The sequence below is a fragment of the Manduca sexta genome, chromosome 3 (genome assembly GCF_014839805.1).
Source record: "Manduca sexta isolate Smith_Timp_Sample1 chromosome 3, JHU_Msex_v1.0, whole genome shotgun sequence".
Taxonomy (NCBI): domain Eukaryota; kingdom Metazoa; phylum Arthropoda; class Insecta; order Lepidoptera; family Sphingidae; genus Manduca; species Manduca sexta.
Window position 1 is genome coordinate 3725700 of NC_051117.1, and position 20914 is coordinate 3746613.

General features: G+C 37.5%; 1 protein-coding gene across 1 annotated transcript in view; it reads right to left on the reverse strand.

Moving 5' to 3' along the window:
- The window catches only part of LOC119188477 (twitchin-like), a 66426-nt gene continuing 45512 nt past the window's right edge, over nucleotides 1-20914 (reverse strand). The window contains 32 exon segments of the mRNA XM_037438533.1: nucleotides 1-726; nucleotides 1189-1358; nucleotides 1768-1904; nucleotides 2503-2617; nucleotides 3077-3215; nucleotides 3610-3776; nucleotides 4143-4287; nucleotides 4590-4708; nucleotides 5115-5284; nucleotides 5698-5893; nucleotides 7026-7150; nucleotides 7597-7762; nucleotides 7982-8081; nucleotides 8855-8923; nucleotides 8925-8982; nucleotides 9358-9510; nucleotides 10074-10228; nucleotides 10598-10784; nucleotides 11059-11266; nucleotides 13253-13411; nucleotides 14142-14302; nucleotides 14838-15003; nucleotides 15360-15476; nucleotides 15834-16004; nucleotides 16570-16734; nucleotides 17464-17583; nucleotides 17937-18134; nucleotides 18461-18581; nucleotides 18811-19166; nucleotides 19534-19743; nucleotides 19998-20134; nucleotides 20511-20715. Of these exon segments, the coding sequence (XP_037294430.1) occupies nucleotides 520-726; nucleotides 1189-1358; nucleotides 1768-1904; nucleotides 2503-2617; nucleotides 3077-3215; nucleotides 3610-3776; nucleotides 4143-4287; nucleotides 4590-4708; nucleotides 5115-5284; nucleotides 5698-5893; nucleotides 7026-7150; nucleotides 7597-7762; nucleotides 7982-8081; nucleotides 8855-8923; nucleotides 8925-8982; nucleotides 9358-9510; nucleotides 10074-10228; nucleotides 10598-10784; nucleotides 11059-11266; nucleotides 13253-13411; nucleotides 14142-14302; nucleotides 14838-15003; nucleotides 15360-15476; nucleotides 15834-16004; nucleotides 16570-16734; nucleotides 17464-17583; nucleotides 17937-18134; nucleotides 18461-18581; nucleotides 18811-19166; nucleotides 19534-19743; nucleotides 19998-20134; nucleotides 20511-20715 (5072 nt within the window). The 3' untranslated portion in view covers nucleotides 1-519.

The window sequence follows — 20914 nt, forward strand, 5'->3', positions numbered from 1 at the left end:
TAATTTTTATGTATACATATTTATTCATAAATTACGCTGTCACATAAATTATGTACAATTAAATAATACAGTTAAATTTATATAAAAATAATTATACAGACGTCGGATGGGATGTCTGGACGTACTAAGGGACGGTCCATGGTGGCGCGGACCCTCCCCTGGGACGTGAGACATGCCCCCCGACTGCATCGCAACACGGATTAAAATGAAGCTTCGAAGAAGCGGCCGGCGTCGATATAGACAGCACACGATGACTAGAGCCCGCGGCCGCCCCCTCTTCGACGGGGTGTAACACTTATTAATACGATAAATAAATTTAAATAATAATAAATAAAAAAAACTCATCACACTCAAGACTCCGAATCGTATTGTAGATTCCAGTTATCGATTTTAATCGATGTATCGATAAATATGATTTAGAGTTGTGGTCATCAATAATCGAATTATATCATTCTCACAATCGATTTAGTACTTAGTCGTATTTAGGTTGGGGGGTTTGGCCCCCTATAATATTAATGTTTATTGTATGTCAACGTTGAGGCAGCAGGCCGCTGTAGAGTCTCCTCGCGAGCCGACTGCCCTGGCGGCGTAATGTCCTGCGTCCTCGGAGGCGGTGGACGCGATCTCCAGGCGGTAGCGCGCGGTGCCTTCCATTGTGAACCTGTAGCGAGGTGATGTCTCGTCGATAGGCTTGCCGTCCTTCAGCCATTGGAGTTGGAGAGGTGGCTGTAGGGAAAATTAGTTTTATGAATCTTCATTTTAAGTAATGTAAATACTTTGTAAAAAAATAACAGTGCAAAGAAATTCAACCAGAGCTAAAACCTAATTTACAAACTATCAATGACAGCTTATTTTAATTTTTTGTGCAATATTGTTATGATTTATTTATATTGGTTGGACTAATGGGGCTTCATGCGTTAAGAATCCTATCGTAAGGACCAAATATTCACCTTCTAAAAATTACATGACCTACGGGTTTCTTTTTATTTTATTTTTTTAATCATCCAAATAATTCGACTAATGTTTTATTTATTTATCGATTAGCTTATTTAAGCAACATCATCATTGTGCTTCACAAAAGTTGTAAGGCGCGGGAGGACTCCGCTATCTGATACGTTTATTCCCCACCCCAAGACCTACGGGGTTAAAAGTCTGGTTGATAGGACCAAATTTGAGGTTATAACGTACCTTCTCCAACTCAGCGGTGAAAACGGCGGGCTCAGCGGCGTTGACCGTGAGCGAGGCAGGGAAGGACTTGTACGTGGGGGACGGGGGCGCTTCGCCCGGCACCACCACCACCAGCGAGCACGTCGAGAACGACTCGCCCGCGTCGTTGAACGCCTCGCACGTGTATGTGCCTGGGAAGTGGAAATGGTTAGTTTTAGTACTAGCTTCATATAATAGTTGATAGTTTGAGCACACTACCACGTGGTGGGAGATTTTTTTGTATGCAAGTGTGGGATGTATAGAATTGATGGCATTAAAAATTGTACTGGTTATTTCTAGCTATAAATTTCAAATAATATTAAATCTACCATAATTGCAAATCTTACGCTATTTAACAGTATACCTAGATACCTAGATTTGCAATTCAACTTCATTCAATCAGTTACAATTAGTTTAGATTGTAACTCCTAATTTACAATCCAAACTAATTTTAAATAACATACAATTTTGAAACTAATATTGAATTGGTAACATTCTTACTAAAAATTCTACGTTAAAAAAATAGAAACAGCGCCATCTATCTCCTCTCTCAATACTAACCAGCGTCCTCAGGGAATATCTCGGCGATGGTGAGCTTGTGAATGTTCGCCTCGCTCGAGTACTGGAAGTCCTTGGAAGGTTTGATCTCCTTGTTGTTGTGCAGCCAGACGACGTCGAATCGCTCGGCGCCGACGATCCTGTCAAGATTATTTCATTTAGCGACATCTAGCGTTACGGATGAGAAACTGATAGTTGTTGCAAAGAGTATTATACCATTTAGTGCAGTTGAGAATCGAGTGTTTCTTGCTTTAGCCGATAGGTATCGTGTCGATAAATTATATATTTTTTTTATAAAGTTAATATTGTTTTGATATTTTACAGGGTTGTTACAGTTTTCAACATTATTGACCGTCTAGCATCTGATACGAGGCTTTAGTTTCACTGCTGGAAACGGCCATCGAAATGGTGGGTAGGCGCTGAGCTGGCCTACTGGGAAGATAGTCTACTTATCACTTACAAGCAATCGCAATAAAATCGAATCGATGCCAAAAATAGTTCAATCTGAAGTTTTAAGATTCTTCAAAATGACTTATTTAATTGGTTTAGTCTAAAAATTTATCGAATTTAGATATTGATATAAAATGTACGCCAGTAGTAAATGGACGCCAGATTTATATCATGTTTGTGATTTATGAATGTAATTCTGTGTAAAATTTATCTGTTGTCTGTATCTGTACCGATAAATAAATAAATATAGTTAATTAAAATTTGTGACTAGTAATAAATGTATCATACCTGCAGGAGAGCGTGACGGCGTCTCCGTCGTTTACGATCTGCGAGACGCAGTGGTCCACTATCCTGGGCGGTTTGTCGCCGGATTTCAGGGAACCCGTCGCGCTTCCGTCCATGGCTGATGAGAGAACCATTGTTTCATTAATAATTATTCGTTATTTTTATATTACTAGTATGGTTGGAATACAAAACCTACGTCGAAAAGAAAATTAAGTTATATGACGTATCTTATTAGTATGGCAACATCGAGTAAATATACTGTCTTATTGTTGGGTAAGTTATTCGCAATAAAAATTAACTCGAATAAAAACGAATAGAGACGAAAACATCGAATAGAAATTAATTTACAGATATTTAATAACTTCCAACTTTTACTAAAATATATACTCGTATAGTATGATATAATTAGGGTTTAAAATACTCTGTATAAAATTGTGCTATCAAGTAGTAATTACTGTATTAATACTTTGAATAATGTTAATTGAAAATACTAGATTCTAATATAAACACTGTGAATTTAAGATTCGATTATTGTAATTTAACAATTTTCTAATCGATTAATAATATCGATACTCACGTTTAACGGTGACTTTGCACTTGGTCTCGACTTCTCCCTGGCTGTTGGTCGCCTTCAGCGAGTAGACGCCTTCGTCCTCAGGGAATATCTCATTAATAGCCAGAGATGCGACACCGTTCTTGTATTTAAGATCCACCACCTAATCATAAATGGAATATGTTTAGATAGCATTCTAATATCGAGTAAGGTTTGGACTCCATTAGGGCTAGTGTTGTAGTTATAGTCGATATCGTGGTTACTAAGCTATTATTAATTATATTACAAGGTGGATAGAATTTTACAAAATTATTATTGAGATATACTTGTCTATCGATCGAATTCGACACGCAGTGTCGCATATATATTTGCAATGTAAGATTTGTTTGAAAAACCTTTATATCCTTTGATTCATGTTTTACGAATGTTTTGATATAGGGAATCAAATATTTCAATAGTACGTAGTTAAATATTGTTTTAACACCTCTAAGAACTAGTACAAAGAATTATAGGTTATAACTTATAACTTAAGGTATCAGTTGAGATTTAGTACAGACCTCGGAGGAGTGCAGCGGCTGTCCGTTCTTGTACCACTGCACGCGCGGGTCGGGGTCCCCGCGCACGGCGGCGGACAGCAGCAGCGGCGCGCCGTCCCGCGCGGCGCACGAGTCCGGCAGCGCGCGCGCAAACGACGGCGCGCACATCGACGAGTCCGACGCCGGCACTGCGGGGGGAGGGAGGGGGGGGGATCATTACACTTCCACTCGTATGAATAGCGGTGTGAAGTTAGTCGTGAACGAAACTATCAATGTTATTGTCAGAGACTAACGGTAAATTTATTTGTTTAATTTTCACAAATCATAAACAAAGTGGCTGTAATAGAGGGTAAATGGGATAGGTAAGTATCGCAACTAACTTCAGACCAATAAAATAATGATTAAAATACAAAATATTTAACTAAATCTTTATAAAATGATGTGAAAATACCAGATATTACTCGTAGAATTTATCGATAATTTATTATGACCTGAATTTACTGATATTTTATCATTAATTATTTACATATTTATAACATAATATTAGGACTCACAGACTAGCTCCTTGGTGGCGCTCCTCGACCTGGACGATGCGTCGGAGTCGAGACGTGCGCCGTACTTCTTCTTGGTGGTGTCGAGAGAACTCTGAGGAGAGTACTTCGGCCTGGGTGCTGACTTCGACGGCGGGTCGATTGTCACCTGCGAGTATCGATATTGTATGAAGTTTAGAGAGTCGATATCGATAAAAAAAAATTTACGAACATAGATATTTATATTATTAACGTTTGTTATTAAAAGTAGATATTTAGATATTATTACTTAATAAAACATGAGCAACTAGAAATAATCACAGCTCAATATAGACTCCCAAAAAGATGATGATTGTTAGTTATTTGCTTAATTTCTAAGTAATGGTAAAAAATCTATACTGTCACACTTAACCAGAGATTATAACACATTATATATAAATATAATATCGTTAGTATTACAGGTAAAGTTACCTTTGTCTTAGTAATAATCGGTGGCGGCGCAGGTTTAATCGGTTTCTCGATGTACCTCCTGTCGCCTGAATGTAGGAAGTTGTGTACCATCTGTTGCTGTTCAGGTGATGTCACCTCGCCTGTTTAACGAAACATCAGATTTTGTAGAGTTTCCTTGGTTACCAGTTACTTTGTTAAATTTGTCAATCTACAGATTCATCTTAAGTCGATTAAACTACATCGTAATGGCATAGCATAACTGTGGCAAAATTAAAATATCGTTTAAGAGTTGACAAGTTTATCGATATTCGTTAAACACAAACGTTTTACTTGACTTTATATACACATGAACATATTTAGACTTGGCTTCAACAATATCTGTTTTTCCATTATCGATATAAAAATCGATATTGCTTATAGACTATCGACAGTAACACACTCTCAATGATAAAAAGACACGACATCTCATTAGTGCTGTGCACGTCAATCGCGTATATGGCGTATTTAACACAATTATAATCGATACCACAATCGATAGTAACTCACCTTCAACGATAACGACACAAGACGTCTCATCTGTGCCGTGCACGTTGGTCGCGACGCAGGTGTATTTGCCGCTGTCCTCGGGCCGGCAATCGATGATCTCCATCGTCACCACGCCGTCGGAGTGAGTCATCGCGTAGTCGTATTTGGAAAGCTCGCGCTTGTCCTTGTACCTGAAAGTATCGATTGTAATTAGTTATCGATTAATCGAATGGTGTAAAAACTTAGCCGAAGAAATTTTCTCATCACATGTGATTCTTGGAACGACATACGTTACCTCGCCTAAACATTATAGTAAGGCAACTTTGTCTGCATTAACAGGCGAGACTTGTCTCCAGAAAATTACTCCGTCTCATTAATGGTTTAGGTTAATCAGGCCAAAAGAACCAAATATTATAATTCAAATATATTAACCGCGTAATTCATTTTTAAACCATTTGGTTAAGGTTTGGCTTTTACATTTTTAACATTGTCAGGAACACACATGTCCACATTTTACCACAAAATGGCGAGTATTATTATCTGATTCAGCATTTAGCCTAAAATATCAAATCTACCTCCAACTGCACATAAATGGCACACTTACCACTTGACAGTAGGTGTAGGCTTGCCGCTGAGACAGCAGAGCAGCTTGCACGTGTCACGCGCCTGCATGACACGCGGCCGCAGCTGGAACGTGAACACCGGCGCCGTTTCGGACGACTCCTGCCAGAACGTGTAGGGGAGTGGCTCGCGACGGCGCGGCGCCTCAGGCAGGTGCTGGCGTTGGACCTTCGGGACGGCTGTGGAGGATAAGAGTCAATGTAAAAAGGGCTTAAAGTAAATTCGAATTAAGAGTCAAAGTTAAAAAAGTTTAAAGAAGTATATTCGATATTGATAATGATATTTGTGAAGTAAGTCATTGTTAAAAAGAGTAAAGAAATAGTCGATATTTGTAATTACATTTAAACGATGTAACAGATGAGACGATAGGTGATGAATTTACAAGATTTTATATAATTTTAATACAGTCGAAACGAAACCGCATTAACTGCATTTAAACAATATGTATTGATATTGAAACATAATTTTATAACAAAAAAATCTCGCATAATTCTTTCATACTTTCCCAAAATTAAACTGTGTATGTAAAAAAAACTAAAAAGTAATATTGCACCATCAATAAATTTTCTCCAAAAAAACCTTTTACATACTTACAAATTTCATTTAATAATGAAAAAAAAAATCACAATTCACATTACACTTAAAAATCTACAAATTTAATCCACAACTATTTTAAAATAACACTCTAAATTGTGTCCTACAAACTCCTTAAAATACGCACAATCGATGCGCAAACGCACTCGCCGAAAGATTTATCGATATGTCAACCCGACACGAATGGTGAGTGCTAGCGAACCGAACTAGAATAGGTGTAGGCATCCGACCTAAATGTCTGGGTGAACGCTTCCGTACTGTATATCGGCTGTTTGATACACATTAATCAATATAATTAGACTGTAGTTGCGGAAGGTGGTTGGTGCGTGGTATTTGGAACAGTTTTATCGATTGTTTGATGTCCTGTGATTTATTTTTTTTAATTGATAAATGTATGCAATGTGTGGTAATAAACTTAATAGTAATTAAAGTATTGTTTTATGGTTTTATTTGTATAAATAAGTAGATCATGCTTTTAAACATCCAAAAATGATTCGATTATTTCTCAGTTATTTTGATAATTTTGTTTTTATAATTTTTATCGTAATACTGAAATCCTATATTGTAGTTAGCAATATTTGTAACTACACATAAAATTTTATTATGAGCAAAATGATTTTTTGCCCTTTTTTGTTTACATAGATATTTTCTACCAACTAACTGGCTATAAAACCAAACCTAATTGCCCTTCAACACTAGATAATAATTGGTACTCACGCTGTACGTTGAGGAAGACGACCTCCTCCCTGAATCCGTAGTGGTTCTCCGCCCTGATGATGTACTCTCCGCGGTCCTCGAGCTTCACCCGGTTGATTATGAAGTAGTAATCATCGCCCGCGTACCTAGACAAGGGATTAGGTTATACATGATTATTAGATAAAATTCGCTTTAAAAATAAATGATTATTTTAAGTAAATTCTATACCGATTATTATGGTAATCGATAATGGATTTAAAAGTTATCGATACTATAAAATGTATGAGAAAAAGTTATCAAACTTTCTTAACAAATACAAAGCTTATTTTATCCAGTAGCTAATAGATGAAGCCGGCGCTCATCAGTCTGTAATACAGAGCTTTCTATTTAGCTTTCAAAAACTACTTAAAATCTAATAAACATCACTCATATCAACCTTTGAAATCTACATCTTTTTCAGCCCTACATATCCAAATTTGGATAAAATATCCATAGTTAAGCTGAATTAATTTATCTCATGATTTGACTTATTAGTGCAATTATTCAGCACTATGACTTCAAGTTTTTCTTTATTTTTTATAATGCTCCTCACCTCTTCATGAACTTGACAGACTGTCTGAGCTCGTGGTTGTTGCGCGACCAGGTGACCGTGGGCGTTGCGCACGCGATGATGCGGCAGTACAGCTTCACGGACTGGCCTTCGTAGCAGAACGCGGATTGCGGCTTGATCACGAACCGCGGCGCCGCTTGTCTGCGGTCTGTTGAGAATCGATTGTATATCAATATTATATGAGAATCGATTATGAAAATCGTATTGTTATTTTTTGAATACTGACATATCATAAAAGGTTGCTTGCCTCAAACTCGATTATTGCAAAAGGTATTAGAATAAAACTATAGACATATTATAGGTGTATATTGGACATTTATGATCTCAAGGTGGAACAAATTAATTAATACAATGATATAGAACTTACCGAACTGTCCATCGTAAATCTTCCATTTCTCGATGAGCAGCTTGCGTAGCGAACTGTACTCGCTTAGCCTGCCGATGGGCAGTCTGAACGATGACCAGTTCTGTTGGCAAATGGTGTCAATATTATTTTCATGTTTTACATATATAAAAAAAATTCACGTTGAATTGATAACCTCCTTCTTTTTTTGAAGTCGGTTAATAAGGCTATGGCCCTTTGGGGTGAAATGCGTATCATATAGCGGAACCTCGACTTTCCTCCCACATCCTTTATGCAAAAATATGTCCACAGAAAATTGTTTCGAAATGTAAATGCACAATTGTAAAAAAATAATAATAATGTTACAGCGTCTACCTTGTAATGGATAAGCAGGGAAGTTTATTTCGTACTAATGTAGTAGAAAGTTAACACATTATAGATGTAAGTAGGTTATGAGAATCTGTAAATTGAACTCAAAATTGCTCAACAATTCGCAGCCTTAATAACCAGTAGTAAATAAGGCAGTAGTCATAGCATTCGTCCTCCATAAAAATCAATATTGTATCATTATTTTACTAGTACTGGTTTATGTAGCTATTGATCATTTACCATCAAATGCCTTATTCTCTTACCACACGTTATTTTAATTTTAATGCACCAGTCATGTTTAAGACAAAAGAAATTGGCATAAAGAATATTATTACACGCAAATTTTACAAAGATAGTCATAGAGTATAACCCCCCAGATGACCCACTCATTCAATTAAATAATAATATCAGCCCTGTATTATATACTTGCCCACTGCTGAGCACGGGCCTCCTCTACTACATTCTCTCCTCTACTCATTCAATTCTCATAAGATAAAACAATGGCTATTAGTGAAGTGGAGCGCTCACCTCGTATCTCTGCCGCAGCCGGTCGCGCATGGCCTCGTACCGGCGCGCGCGTCGAGCGCGTGCGCGCGGCCGCGGCGTCGCCCGCCAGCCACTTGTGCAGCAGGCACTCGTGCGCAGTCATACGCTTCCTACACATTCAACAATAACATGATTAGCATAGCGTTATAGTTGCCTTAATATTGATACTAAATTAATATATTTTAGATTTTAATAAAGTCGGTATTGATATTGAAAACAGAAAACTTTAGACGAAACAAAAAAATATTATCGATATATTATTATCACCAGACTGTTATAGGTTTTATAATGTCGAGCAACGATAATGTTTATCAAAAATCTAAATTATCGAAGTCATCCAATACGTGATTGTTATTAATTTGAATTAAGTTTATGCAGTCCAGGATACTATAAAATTATTAAAAAAAATTTCGACATTTCAAAAAAATCATAACGTCGAAAAACGCTATTCATATATTATAATATGGTAAAATCATGCTACATACTCCTTATTCTTAACAAGTAGTCTCCTGATGAAGTCCTTGGCTTCGTCAGACACGTGCTGGAACGCCTCTTCATCGAACTCCCAGTCGCAAGCCTTCACATTCTTCAAGGTCTCCACATCGTTGTTACCAGCGAATGGTGATAGACCGGACAAGCTGAGTGAAAGGATTGAGTCGTGTTAAAATTAAATCGATTTCATATCGATTAATGGAATTTATTTTGATGTGGATTATGATGATGAGTGACAACATGACAACTAACTAATAATGACCAATATTAGTTGGTCTATGGCTTCTATTTGACCATTACAATATTTCTAAATATACCGAATGTTCGAAATGCGGATCTGTTTCTTAGTGTATTGTGATGTCAACGCTTGCCCATTCCAAATATCAACATTACCCTATCGAAACTATAACTAGTCTAGTAACCAAAAGTTTTTTTCTCTCTCTCTCTCTCTTTTCAAAGTTTAAATCTATACTAAAACTGAAGAATTTGTTGGTTTGAACGCGCTAATCTCAGGAATTACTAAATCGATTCTGATTTTTTATAATAGGAAGCTACATTACTCTTAAGTACTGTAGGCTACTTTATCTCAGGATAAATTTATCTCGGAAAATCTTTTCACGCGGGTGAAGCCGCAATCTTCCTCCACAATATTCTCAGTCCATAACCAGAGGTTTTAAATATACAATTATTCCATATTTTTAATACTCACAGTACATAAGCGAGCACGCCTACGGCCCACATGTCAGTGTAGAAGCCGACGGGCTCGCGTTCAACGATCTCAGGCGCCGCGAACTCCGCGGTACCAGTCGATATCTTGACCACTTCGTTGGGGTCCAGCTTGGTGGCCAGGCCGAAGTCGATGATCTGGTTGGAGATTGTATTTTAAAGTCAGTTAATAAGGTTTAAAATGGGTATAGAAGGAATGGGATTAGGGGAAGATTTCTCAAATGCAACAGTCTAGCTAGGTACGATGAAACCTATTTCTGCTAAGCATTATTCTACAAAAAAAATAAATATGTTTTAGTTTGAAGGACGTTGGAGCCATTGTAGTTACTGGCCACTGTAAAATTTAAAATTCCCTTTTTTACATTGTCGAGTACAGTGCAACGCCACGCAGTGCTTTGTAAAAAAAAAGTTAGAGTGGTAATACTACTGTTAACTGGACAGTCGAGTAGCTTATCGTCAGACAAGTGGCTTGCTCTTCCCGTCATTAATTCATAACAAAACAATTACCTTGACATCAGTACCCGTCCTGGTCTGGCACATAACGTTCTCCGGCTTCAGGTCGAGGTGTATGATGTTCTGCTCGTGCATGTGTCGCACGCCCTCGCAGATCTGTCGCATGTAGTGCGCGGCCTCCGCCTCGCTCATACTGTAGCCTGGTTCGGTGATGCGCTCGAACAGTTCACCTCCAGAGAGGCTGGTGGACAGACGGATTTTTGGTATTGATGAGTAAAAAAAATAATAAATGAGCTTTAGGGGACTGTAAATGGCATAATAAGCGACGTAAGAAATCGATAAATTGCCTTTAGTGGCGAAAATTAACAGGCCAACTTAGTTCAGGTGATGGGCAACATCTCTAGTTCATCGATTGTAATGACTATCAAGTTAGATATAGTACATTTTACATCGACAAATTCGACTTAAACATATTTCAATATTAATAACAATGTCAAAAAATTCTAAATACTCACAATTCGAAAATGAGGACCATCTCATCGTCATCCTCAAAGGCATCATGGAGATTAATAAGTTTCCTGTGATGCAGCTGGTTCATGATGTCGATCTCCTTCTTGATCAGCTCCTTCTCCATGGCGCCGCTGACCGGTATGAACTTAGCCGCGAAGTAGTTGCCGGTAGCACGCTCGCGACACCGGTGGACGACGCCGAACGCGCCTGTGCCTACAACAGTGCCATTCACCTCGTGCATCTGTGCTTTTGACGTGTGCGCATGGTTTTTGAACAATTTAGAATTTTTTCCCTTAATGTCAGATCGATTTTTGATCGTTATCGATTATTATTAGTATCGATTTAATGTAAGTTAAGTGCGTGCTGTATGTTTGAGCACATAAGCGTTGTTATCTAGGTTGAATGAAATAATAATCGATAAACTTTGTTACTGTCATTTGATATTGTGTGACTCGATCTTGACTATAAGAGATTTTTGTTCTCTAACCAATCTAAGTGCCAATTTTCTACGAAAAACTTAATATACTGCGCATTCTCGTTAAATATATGTGTTTCTATTTTTTGTAATAAATATATTAAATATAATAGTATGAAGCCGTAACACCGTGCACGTTTTAACTACGAAAAATATCAAGATATATTATCGATAAAAATATATCGTGTCAATAGTCTAGGGTCACTGGAAATGAATTATTATATTAACGTGTATTTTTAAATGTGTTTCTTGTGTAATGTGTATTTGTGTTTTTTTGATATTAGTCGTAAAATAACAATTTTTAGATTTTTAAAAATATTTTTTTTTATAACATAGCTGTGTTTATTTTAGAATAAAAATTGTACAAGATATTCAAATGCTACCAATTCTTTTTTTTTATTATTATCATGGCAATACCTGTCAATTATCTTTTTTCCAATCACCCTATATTTAATATACGGAATACTTGGCTTGAAACTTAGCGCATGCGTATAATGTTTATAATATAATAAAAATATAATAATATTGTGCGTGAGACAGAGAGATGCAGAGAGAGATGCACTACATCGATCTATTCACACACAGACCTCCGGCGCGTTTCCTTTTAGACGACGCCCTCACGAAGTCACCTGTGAAATTCATCTTTATTTGTACGCACTTTAAGGTTCAAAATCTACTCGTGTTAGTTGTCTAAGTGTTAAAAAAACTCTGAAATCCCATAAGCAACTTCGTGAGTGCGGTTTAGTTCTAAAAATCATTACATGCGATTTTTTTGTGCTCGGTACATAATAAACTTGTTTAATATAATATAGTTTTGTTATGTGTAGCATAAATATATTTTGTATTAATAATAGGTTTTTTTATTGTTTTTTTTTTTTTTTTTTTTTTATGGCGCTATGGATTCTAATGGCTTAAAACTCTTTTGGCACTTTCTTTCCATAATTAATATTTTTTTATTTGAATAATATTGTAAGCTTGATACTCACCATTTTTATATTAGTATAGGATAAAAACACATTTCATAAATTCCACGTGTTAAATCACACGAAATCATATTATTTGATCAGTGTACGCAAAGACTTAAGAGTAAAAATATTTTATTGAGTTGGAGAATGTGTGGACGTGTTATGTGTGTGTTATAAAAATGTGGTAAAAATAATATAGTTTTATGTCTTATACTAAACGCATATTAATAGAATTGAAGAGATATCAACAAGTCAATAAGACTCACATTTTATTAACTAGTCATTAAATCAATACGGCACTGACTTACAGAAAACTACGTATAAAATTTGTTGCGCATGAATGTAGTGCGCGTAACTGTCGCGCATAATCTATATGAGGCTTAACGCTTTTACTAAGCTTGCTCTTACTATTCATAGGGAAGAACAAAACTAATTTTTAATACCCATCAATTGTGAAAATAATTACTAATATCAGCTCATTATAAATCCCACTACTGGGCATAGGCTATATGACTTAAATCTTTTACAATTCAGTACACAAATAGTTTTATTCTTCCCTCAACAGACCACTATTAAATCTTGCTAATCTCTAAATATTGTCAAAACTCTATACTGGCACTACGAAGCTCGACAATCTCGAAACATTGCCAAAACTCATCTATATTGGCACTACAAAGCTCGACAATCTCGAAATATCATCAAACTCATCTATATTGGCACTACAAAGCTCGACTATCTCGAAACATCGCCAAAACTTACCAATCTCCTCGAGTATATCGTATTTGTCGTACACGGAGCATGTGTTGATCTCGACAGGTTGCGGCACATACTTGCTGTATATATCGAAGACATACGAGTCGTAGTCCTTGATCGGGCCGTGATCCGCGTTCGTGCGTATGCGCTTGCCTGATTCGTCCACTGGAATTGAAAATATTGAATATTTAAAATTGGAATAAGTTATGATTATTGTTATCGATAAAAATGATATGAACGGCCGTTGTATTAAGTTTTAAATATAAGTAAAATAGGAATATAAAAACGTACAAACTGAAAGTAGTTCCATTGGTCAATAAGGTATGTTTTTATTTTATGATATAAATGTCTTTTAAAATTTAAAGGAGCATAATGACCCGTTGTCGTATATAAGGATTTAACAAAGGATGTTATACAATCATGTATTCAATCCTAGCTATCATTTGGTAGTTTTATGTATAATAATAATAATATCAGCCCTGTATTATATACTTGCCCACTGCTGAGCACGGGCCTCCTCTACTACTGAGAGGGATTAGGCCTTAGTCCACCACGCTGGCCTAGTGCGGATTGGTAGACTTCACACACGTTCGAAATTCCTATAGGGAACTTCTCAGATGTGCAGGTTTACTCACGATGTTTTCCTTCACCGTATTATGTATGCCCCGCAATAACCGAATATTGAATCTCAACAACTATATTATCTTATTTGTATTACATAGTTCTAACTGTATAGTAAATAATCCCAAATAAAAAGCCTCCCAAAATTTTAAACCTGTCGTCTTACACAAGAAACATCGAATCTCACCAACTATTTTGTAATAGGCTTACCTAGTCCCAGCAATATAAAAAAAAAAATAACTAAAACTAAGGCAACAAATTTCGAAACACTCACCAGGGTATTCCTTCTTCTTGAACTCCTTCTTGACGATGGCCTTGGTCTGCACGAGGCCGGTGGGCTCGCTGGGCTCCGACCGGCCGTAGATGTTCTCGGCGTACACGCGGAACTCGTACTGTTTGCCTGGCACTAAGCCTGTGATGGCCATGGTTGTGAACCTGCGGGTTATAAATAAATATATTAAAATTGTAACTACTGGACGTAATGAGTGACTGCTGATCCTGGTTTATAAGAATTTTAGTGGTGGGTGTGAGGGCGGGAAAGTCTACTGGATATAGTGAGACTTAACATCTCATGTCTCAGGATGGCGAGCGTAGTGGAATACCAAACAATATTTTGTAATTCAAGGCGTTTGATGGTGTTTCTACGATTTATGGGCGGTCGTATCGCTTACCATCAGGCGATCGGCAAGCTCGTCTCGTCATTCAAAGAAATAAAAAAAATATTAAATGTTCAAGTGTGGAAAGTAGGGTGCGAGTTTATGATTGAAATATCGATGTTTGATTTTATGATAGAAGAGTTTTTAACGTCGATAAATTCAGCATAATACATATTTTAAATTAAGACTGTCACCATTTAATACGAAGAATTTTAAATGATAAAAACAAGTATTACGTATTATCGATATTGGTAATCTATAAGAATATATTTTATCGACTTTTTCACACATTAGCAGGCAGTCTTCGGTCATACCTGGTGTTGCCGACGCGTATCCAGCTGCTCATCGGATGCTCTCGCTTCTCGACCAGGTAGTTGGTGATGTCGGATCCGCCGTCCCATACTGGGGCGCGCCAGCTCAGCGCAAGCGAGTCCACTCCCACGCTGTCCGTAGATGGGAATCGTGGTGGGTCGGGACGGTCTGATAATATCGAATGCATACATTAGAAACAAAATGGACCGTATATAAACATAAAATAGATCTCAGAATTAAATACACCGTATAAAATGACTAGACAAATAAGAGAGGTTATTATATGCATTGACGCAATAGTTACAGCATTAATCGCATTTTAAAACTAAGGTTGATGGGCTAATTTATAAAAATATCGATAGATATGTCGCAAAAATTACAATAATGCGCAATGAGATTTTTACGATACGATAACAATTTTAAATACACGATACATAAATACAACTTAAATCATCGTCCAATATCTGTTCTGTTTAATCAGTTTCGTATCGATATTTTCAGTATCGATTAAATTCGCTACTCACCGCTGATTTCGATGTTGATGATGGCGGTGTCTTGTCCGAGCTCGTTTTCGGCGGTGATCCTGTACGGGCCGGAGTCCATCTTGCTCGCGTCGCGGATTGTTAAGATCGCGTGGCGTTCTGGTTATTATTAAAAATAGTTATAGGTTATTAGGTATAGTTTTAATCAATGTGAATTTAATAAAAAATTATGTACGTGTTTGTTATAAGTTTTAAATTATAAAATATAATACATATTCTAGGTTTCTAGTCGGAGATACTCTTCATTAAATTTATTGTTATTTTCACATATTTCTTACAACATTTAGATGGTTGACAAGTGATCCTTTATACTTACTTACCTTAGATCTTATTTAATTTAAAAAATCATATTTAAACTATTTTTACTTCCCACAAGTTTTATCTATAGGCATTAAGATTTGTTCTTAATCCACTTTGGTCCTTCGAACCAAATCCTCGATGCAAGCAAATACCCACCTTTCCTTTCCACGTGGTAATGAAGGCCAGACTCGATGGTCTCGCCCTCTCGCACCCACGTGATCTTCGGCACCGGATGTCCGGTGAACGGAATCTTGATCACCACGTTCTCGCCTTTGTCGAAGTACGCCGTATCGCGGAAACGTGGCGGCACGTTGAGTTTCGGTGCAGCTGTCAAGAAAGGTAACTTATTACTATAGAAAATAAGGTTATATTTTATTTGGCAATAATATAATGTAGACATACAGATAGAATGGCAGAGGTATTGTGCGTTGCCGACTTTCAATTCAAAATGTATGAAGCATTTCTTTCGATATCTAACTTTAAAAGTACTCAAACCTCTAACCGTGCCAGTCTTTTGATCCTTATAAGCAATAGCATTGCCTTTTTTTGCTGACTATAATACATTTTCCAAAATCTGTGAATGTAGATCTTAATGTATTGAAAAATGAATGACAATCCTAAAAAGTTTTCTTATAACTACAGCGGTTAAGGCAGCTGCCCTTGCAGCCCCAACTCAAAAAATCCACCCTGTATAAACTTTCTACACAAACTTCACACTAGTGATAATGGTAACACTCTATAGATAAGATCATCCTCATCGCAGTTCTATAATGCTAAAGCATGTATATAATAGCTGATGGTTTCCGAGAGTATTATCTCCATAACAGTTCTATAATGCTACATATCATGTATATCATAGATGATAAGGATGGTTTCCGAGGGTTATACGTACTCATGATGAGCAGCTCGGCGCGCGTGCTCTTGACTCCGGCGCGGTTGACGGCGCGGCACACGTACTCGTCCGCGTCCTCGCCGAACACGTCCATCACCGTCAGGAAGTGGTTGTCACCCTCGCTCCAGATGCGGTACCTGGGGCCGTTGGTGATCTCGCGAGCTCCTGGAGTTAGAGAATTAGATTATACATCAGCCTGTTTGGGATAGCACTGGTTAGGTTATCACTATTTCCTACTCCCTATCTTTCTATTTGATTAATTTCGTTGCGGTATGACAAATTAGTTTTCCCTGAGACTCGCCGAGCTTCACTGCTCGGTGTCATAAAATGCGTGCCACTGCTGATCCTGGCTTACAGCAGTTGTAGTGGTGGGTGTGAGGACGGGAAAGTCTCTTATCACTACGTGCCAGTGGCGAAATTTTCCAAAAGGGAACCCGATACAACTTATAAGTTCTAATATGAATAAATGCGGTCTGGAAATCGTTCTGATTATTAGATTTTACAAAAAAGGGAAGCCGGTTGGAATCGGGTTATAGAGACCCTTCGCTACTGCTATATAATTATAGGATGTTCTAAATAAAAGTTCAGGCTTTTGCCTACCACTGAATCGAATCCAGACAGTTTTATAACTAATTGATTTCCTAGCTCCTTCGTTGTCACAAAATCAATTACAAAGTGTTAAAACCCGCCATAGTGGCCCACGCAAGTGTCTTGCGTTCCAGGTAACCTGTTTATATCTGGTTCCAATAGGCCGGCATAATTATGTCGACCGCCGAGTAGTCATCTCTAGTCAGTCGAAATTGTATTGGACTCCTCTACACTTACCATCAGGTGCAGTGTGTTTACTGTGCTGCGCCCGTGTAAAAAAAAACTATCATAATACAGTGTACTTACCCTTGTACCACGTGATGGTAGGTTTGGGTGTACCAGTGATGGTACACTGGAACTTGGCGTTGTGGTACTGGATGCAGTTGGCGTTCTTCAGTGGCTTCACGATCTCTGGTGGTGTCGCCGCTGTGGGATAGAAAAAAGTATTAGTTAGTTATTTGAGATTTTTAGCTGTCGATGTGTCTATTTAGTTCCAATTCCTTTGGCTTTCCATTTCTGTCTTATACTCTAATAGAAATGTCATAATCTCCTTTAATAAACTAGCTACAAATACCTCTATTATAATCAATTGATAACTTGACATCCATTTCTTCATCGATAATTTTCTTGTGCAATTAAAATTTTCATATCGATTATTTTTCTTTTTTAATTAAATTTTTTCATCGTTAGACTGTATTAATATCAACGCTTATATTAATGATAGATTTACATATCGGTACTACTATCGATTTTATATCGATACTATCGATTCCCCTCACCTTTAGGATCGACGACCTTGACTTGCTGGCTGGCGGTGCTGGGCGGCGATAGTCCGGCCTCGTTCTGCGCCGTCACCCTGAACTCGTACTGCCTACCCTCGATAAGGTTTGAGCAGTTGATCTGGTTCGGCAGGCAAAGGACCGGGTTCACGCGCTGCCATGTCGTAGCACCGACTTCGCGTTTGTCGATCCAGTAACCTGTATCAACAAAAATAATATTAGTACATCTTATTTGTGCCAAAGTTCTGTTAAAAATTATTGTTGAAAAAATATAATGACACTGCTGTGATCATAATATTTGTTTGGAAAGTTATATTACAATTTCGAATTCAAAGGTTTTTTCTTGTCGGCTTTAGATCCTATTTCAATAATTCATATTTGAGAGTAAAAAGCAGAACTAAATTTTGAAATAAAAATGTTTGTTTGCAATGTTATATCACAGTTTCGGCTGCAAAGGTAATTTCATGTCCGTTTTTGCTTGCTATTTCAAGGTTGGGAAAGTTAAGAGTTAATAGAAATGTTACCTTGTATCCTAGCGCCTCCATCGTTCTCTGGTTTGTCCCATTCCAGGTGGACGAAGTCGCCTCCGACCTCCAGGATCTTGGGAATACCAGGCGCTGATGGCGGGTCGTAAGGTGCCTTAGCCTGTTACAAAACAGTAATCGATATTTAAATATCGATATCCTTCATTCTACATTTCGTAAAATATAACGTACTGAAATAAATCTATGAGATTTACACCAAATTATATAACAATAATAAAACAACCACGCTCTCTTCTATATTCTAGTGGAATAACATACTCTAATTAAATAATTAACTTACTAATTACAATAAGAAAGAGTCGATAAAATTCCAAGATTATATAGCTCACCTTAATCGGATTAGCACCCTCCAACGCTGGACCAATGCCGTTTTCATTAGCGGCGTGCACTCTGAAGTTGTACTCCTGTCCCTCCGTCAATCCCTGTACCGTGAACTTGGTATCCCTCACCGACGACGCGATCGTGATCCAGGCGGTTCCCGATATATCGTGTCGTTCGATAACGTAGTGTGTGACGGGCATTCCACCGTCGTATGTGGGCGGACGCCATGCGAGGGTGCAAGAGTGCTTGCTGATGTCAGTGGCCTCGAGAGGACCTTGAGGAGGTCCAGGAAGACCGGTTACGGTGACAGAGAACGTGTCTGAGGTCTCGCCTGAGCTGTTCTTGATTGTTATCTTGTATGTACCTGGTAACGAGAGTTGTAATAAATTTTGCTGTCGATTTTTATAATTGTTCTTATGGAGTGGATAATAAACTATAACAAAGACTATGAACAATCATGTGTTACATTTAATCGATCACTTTTATTACGGCTAGTTCCACAACTCTATTGATTTTTTTTATGACAGCACATAAAGAAAAGAATATATAATTAATCATCATTTATTCATATCATAAACCGCCCTATATCAACAGTTTCAAAACTTTCTATTTTAACAATACAATTACAATATCTATTAAATACCTAGTCACATATCCAAGATAAATTTTACCATCAGGCCAATTTTCCTTTCTCCTACAAAATAAAGAATGAAAGGCAAAATATTACTTACCCATATCATCCTTAGTGATGTCCTTGATGAATATAAGGATGTAGTCATCAAACACTGTGTATTTAAGGTGCGGTGATTCCGTGACCTTGTGGCCGTCCTTGGTGAGCGTGACGTCAGCGGGCTGGTCTCCCGTGTACAGGATCTTGACCTTGGTGTTGTCGTGCTCGGGCAGGTGCAGGTCGCCTGGCATGCGGGTGATGCGCGGCGGGTCTGCGAATAGTTTAGTTAATCGATAAGTTCAGATATCGATACATATCGATATCAGATTTGTTGAAAAGTTTGTTGATTTGATTTATAAGATTTTTGACCATCAAAGTAAACTATCGATTTTTGTTCGTGAAAACATAAAATATTTTTGCATTTATTTCGAATATATTTTTGTAACAAATTCGGTTTTAGATTTATATAAGAAAATATCCACGTTTTGGATTTTTTTATTACTCTTCAAGAAGTGTTATACTTACTTCCGATCTTCAGATGACCAATGCAGTAGATGAAGCCGATGTTGTTAATAGCCTCGCAAGTGTAGTCACCCTCGTCGCCGTCGGCCACCTCCAGGATGTTAAGCTTCAGCGTGCCCTCGCGGGACTCCGAGATGAATCTAGGACAAAACAGAATTAGGCATTGTTTATATTTTGTTGTGTAAGTATATTAATATTTTGTTGTTAAAATGTCGTCGATAGATTACAATATTAAATTTACTATGTATTTTTATCGATACTAAATAATTGAATAGTAAGTATTAAATAAAAGGTAACTCTGACATTTTTAAAAGTCAATGCAACAAAGCAATGAACTAAAATATTTCAACTAATCACATCTAAAGTACTGTTTCAGTAAATCTAACTGTAAGTGTTGATAGTAGTTCATACTAGCAACTAATATATTATACGACGTTAATAGCGCTAAAAGCTACACCTAGTCCTCTGCCTACGTTGAATAGAAAAGAAACTACATTCTCAAAAAATGCTACATACCTGGTGCCCATAACAACTTCGCGTCCGTTCTTCAACCACCGTCCAGTAGGCACAGGGTTGCCGGTGGCAACACACTCGATGGTGAAAGGCCTGCCGAGTGGTGCGCTCATGTGGGCCGGCATCTGCTTCACCCATTCGGGCTTGGTGCCGCCGAGCTCCTCGCCTGTACGCACTGGCGTGGTACAGCTGGAAGGCTCGGACTTGCCTGTGGGATTAGTGTGGTTTTATGTATTTTTATCGATTTTTGAGGAGTTTAAATATTCGATAGTCGACAAATATTTAATTACTTCATTTTAATATAACTATATAGCGATTTGGACGAAGTAATAGAAGTAATATCGATAGCATTAATATATTTATAAAGTAGGTTATCGATCATAAGTAATTGAATAGAAAAGTTATCG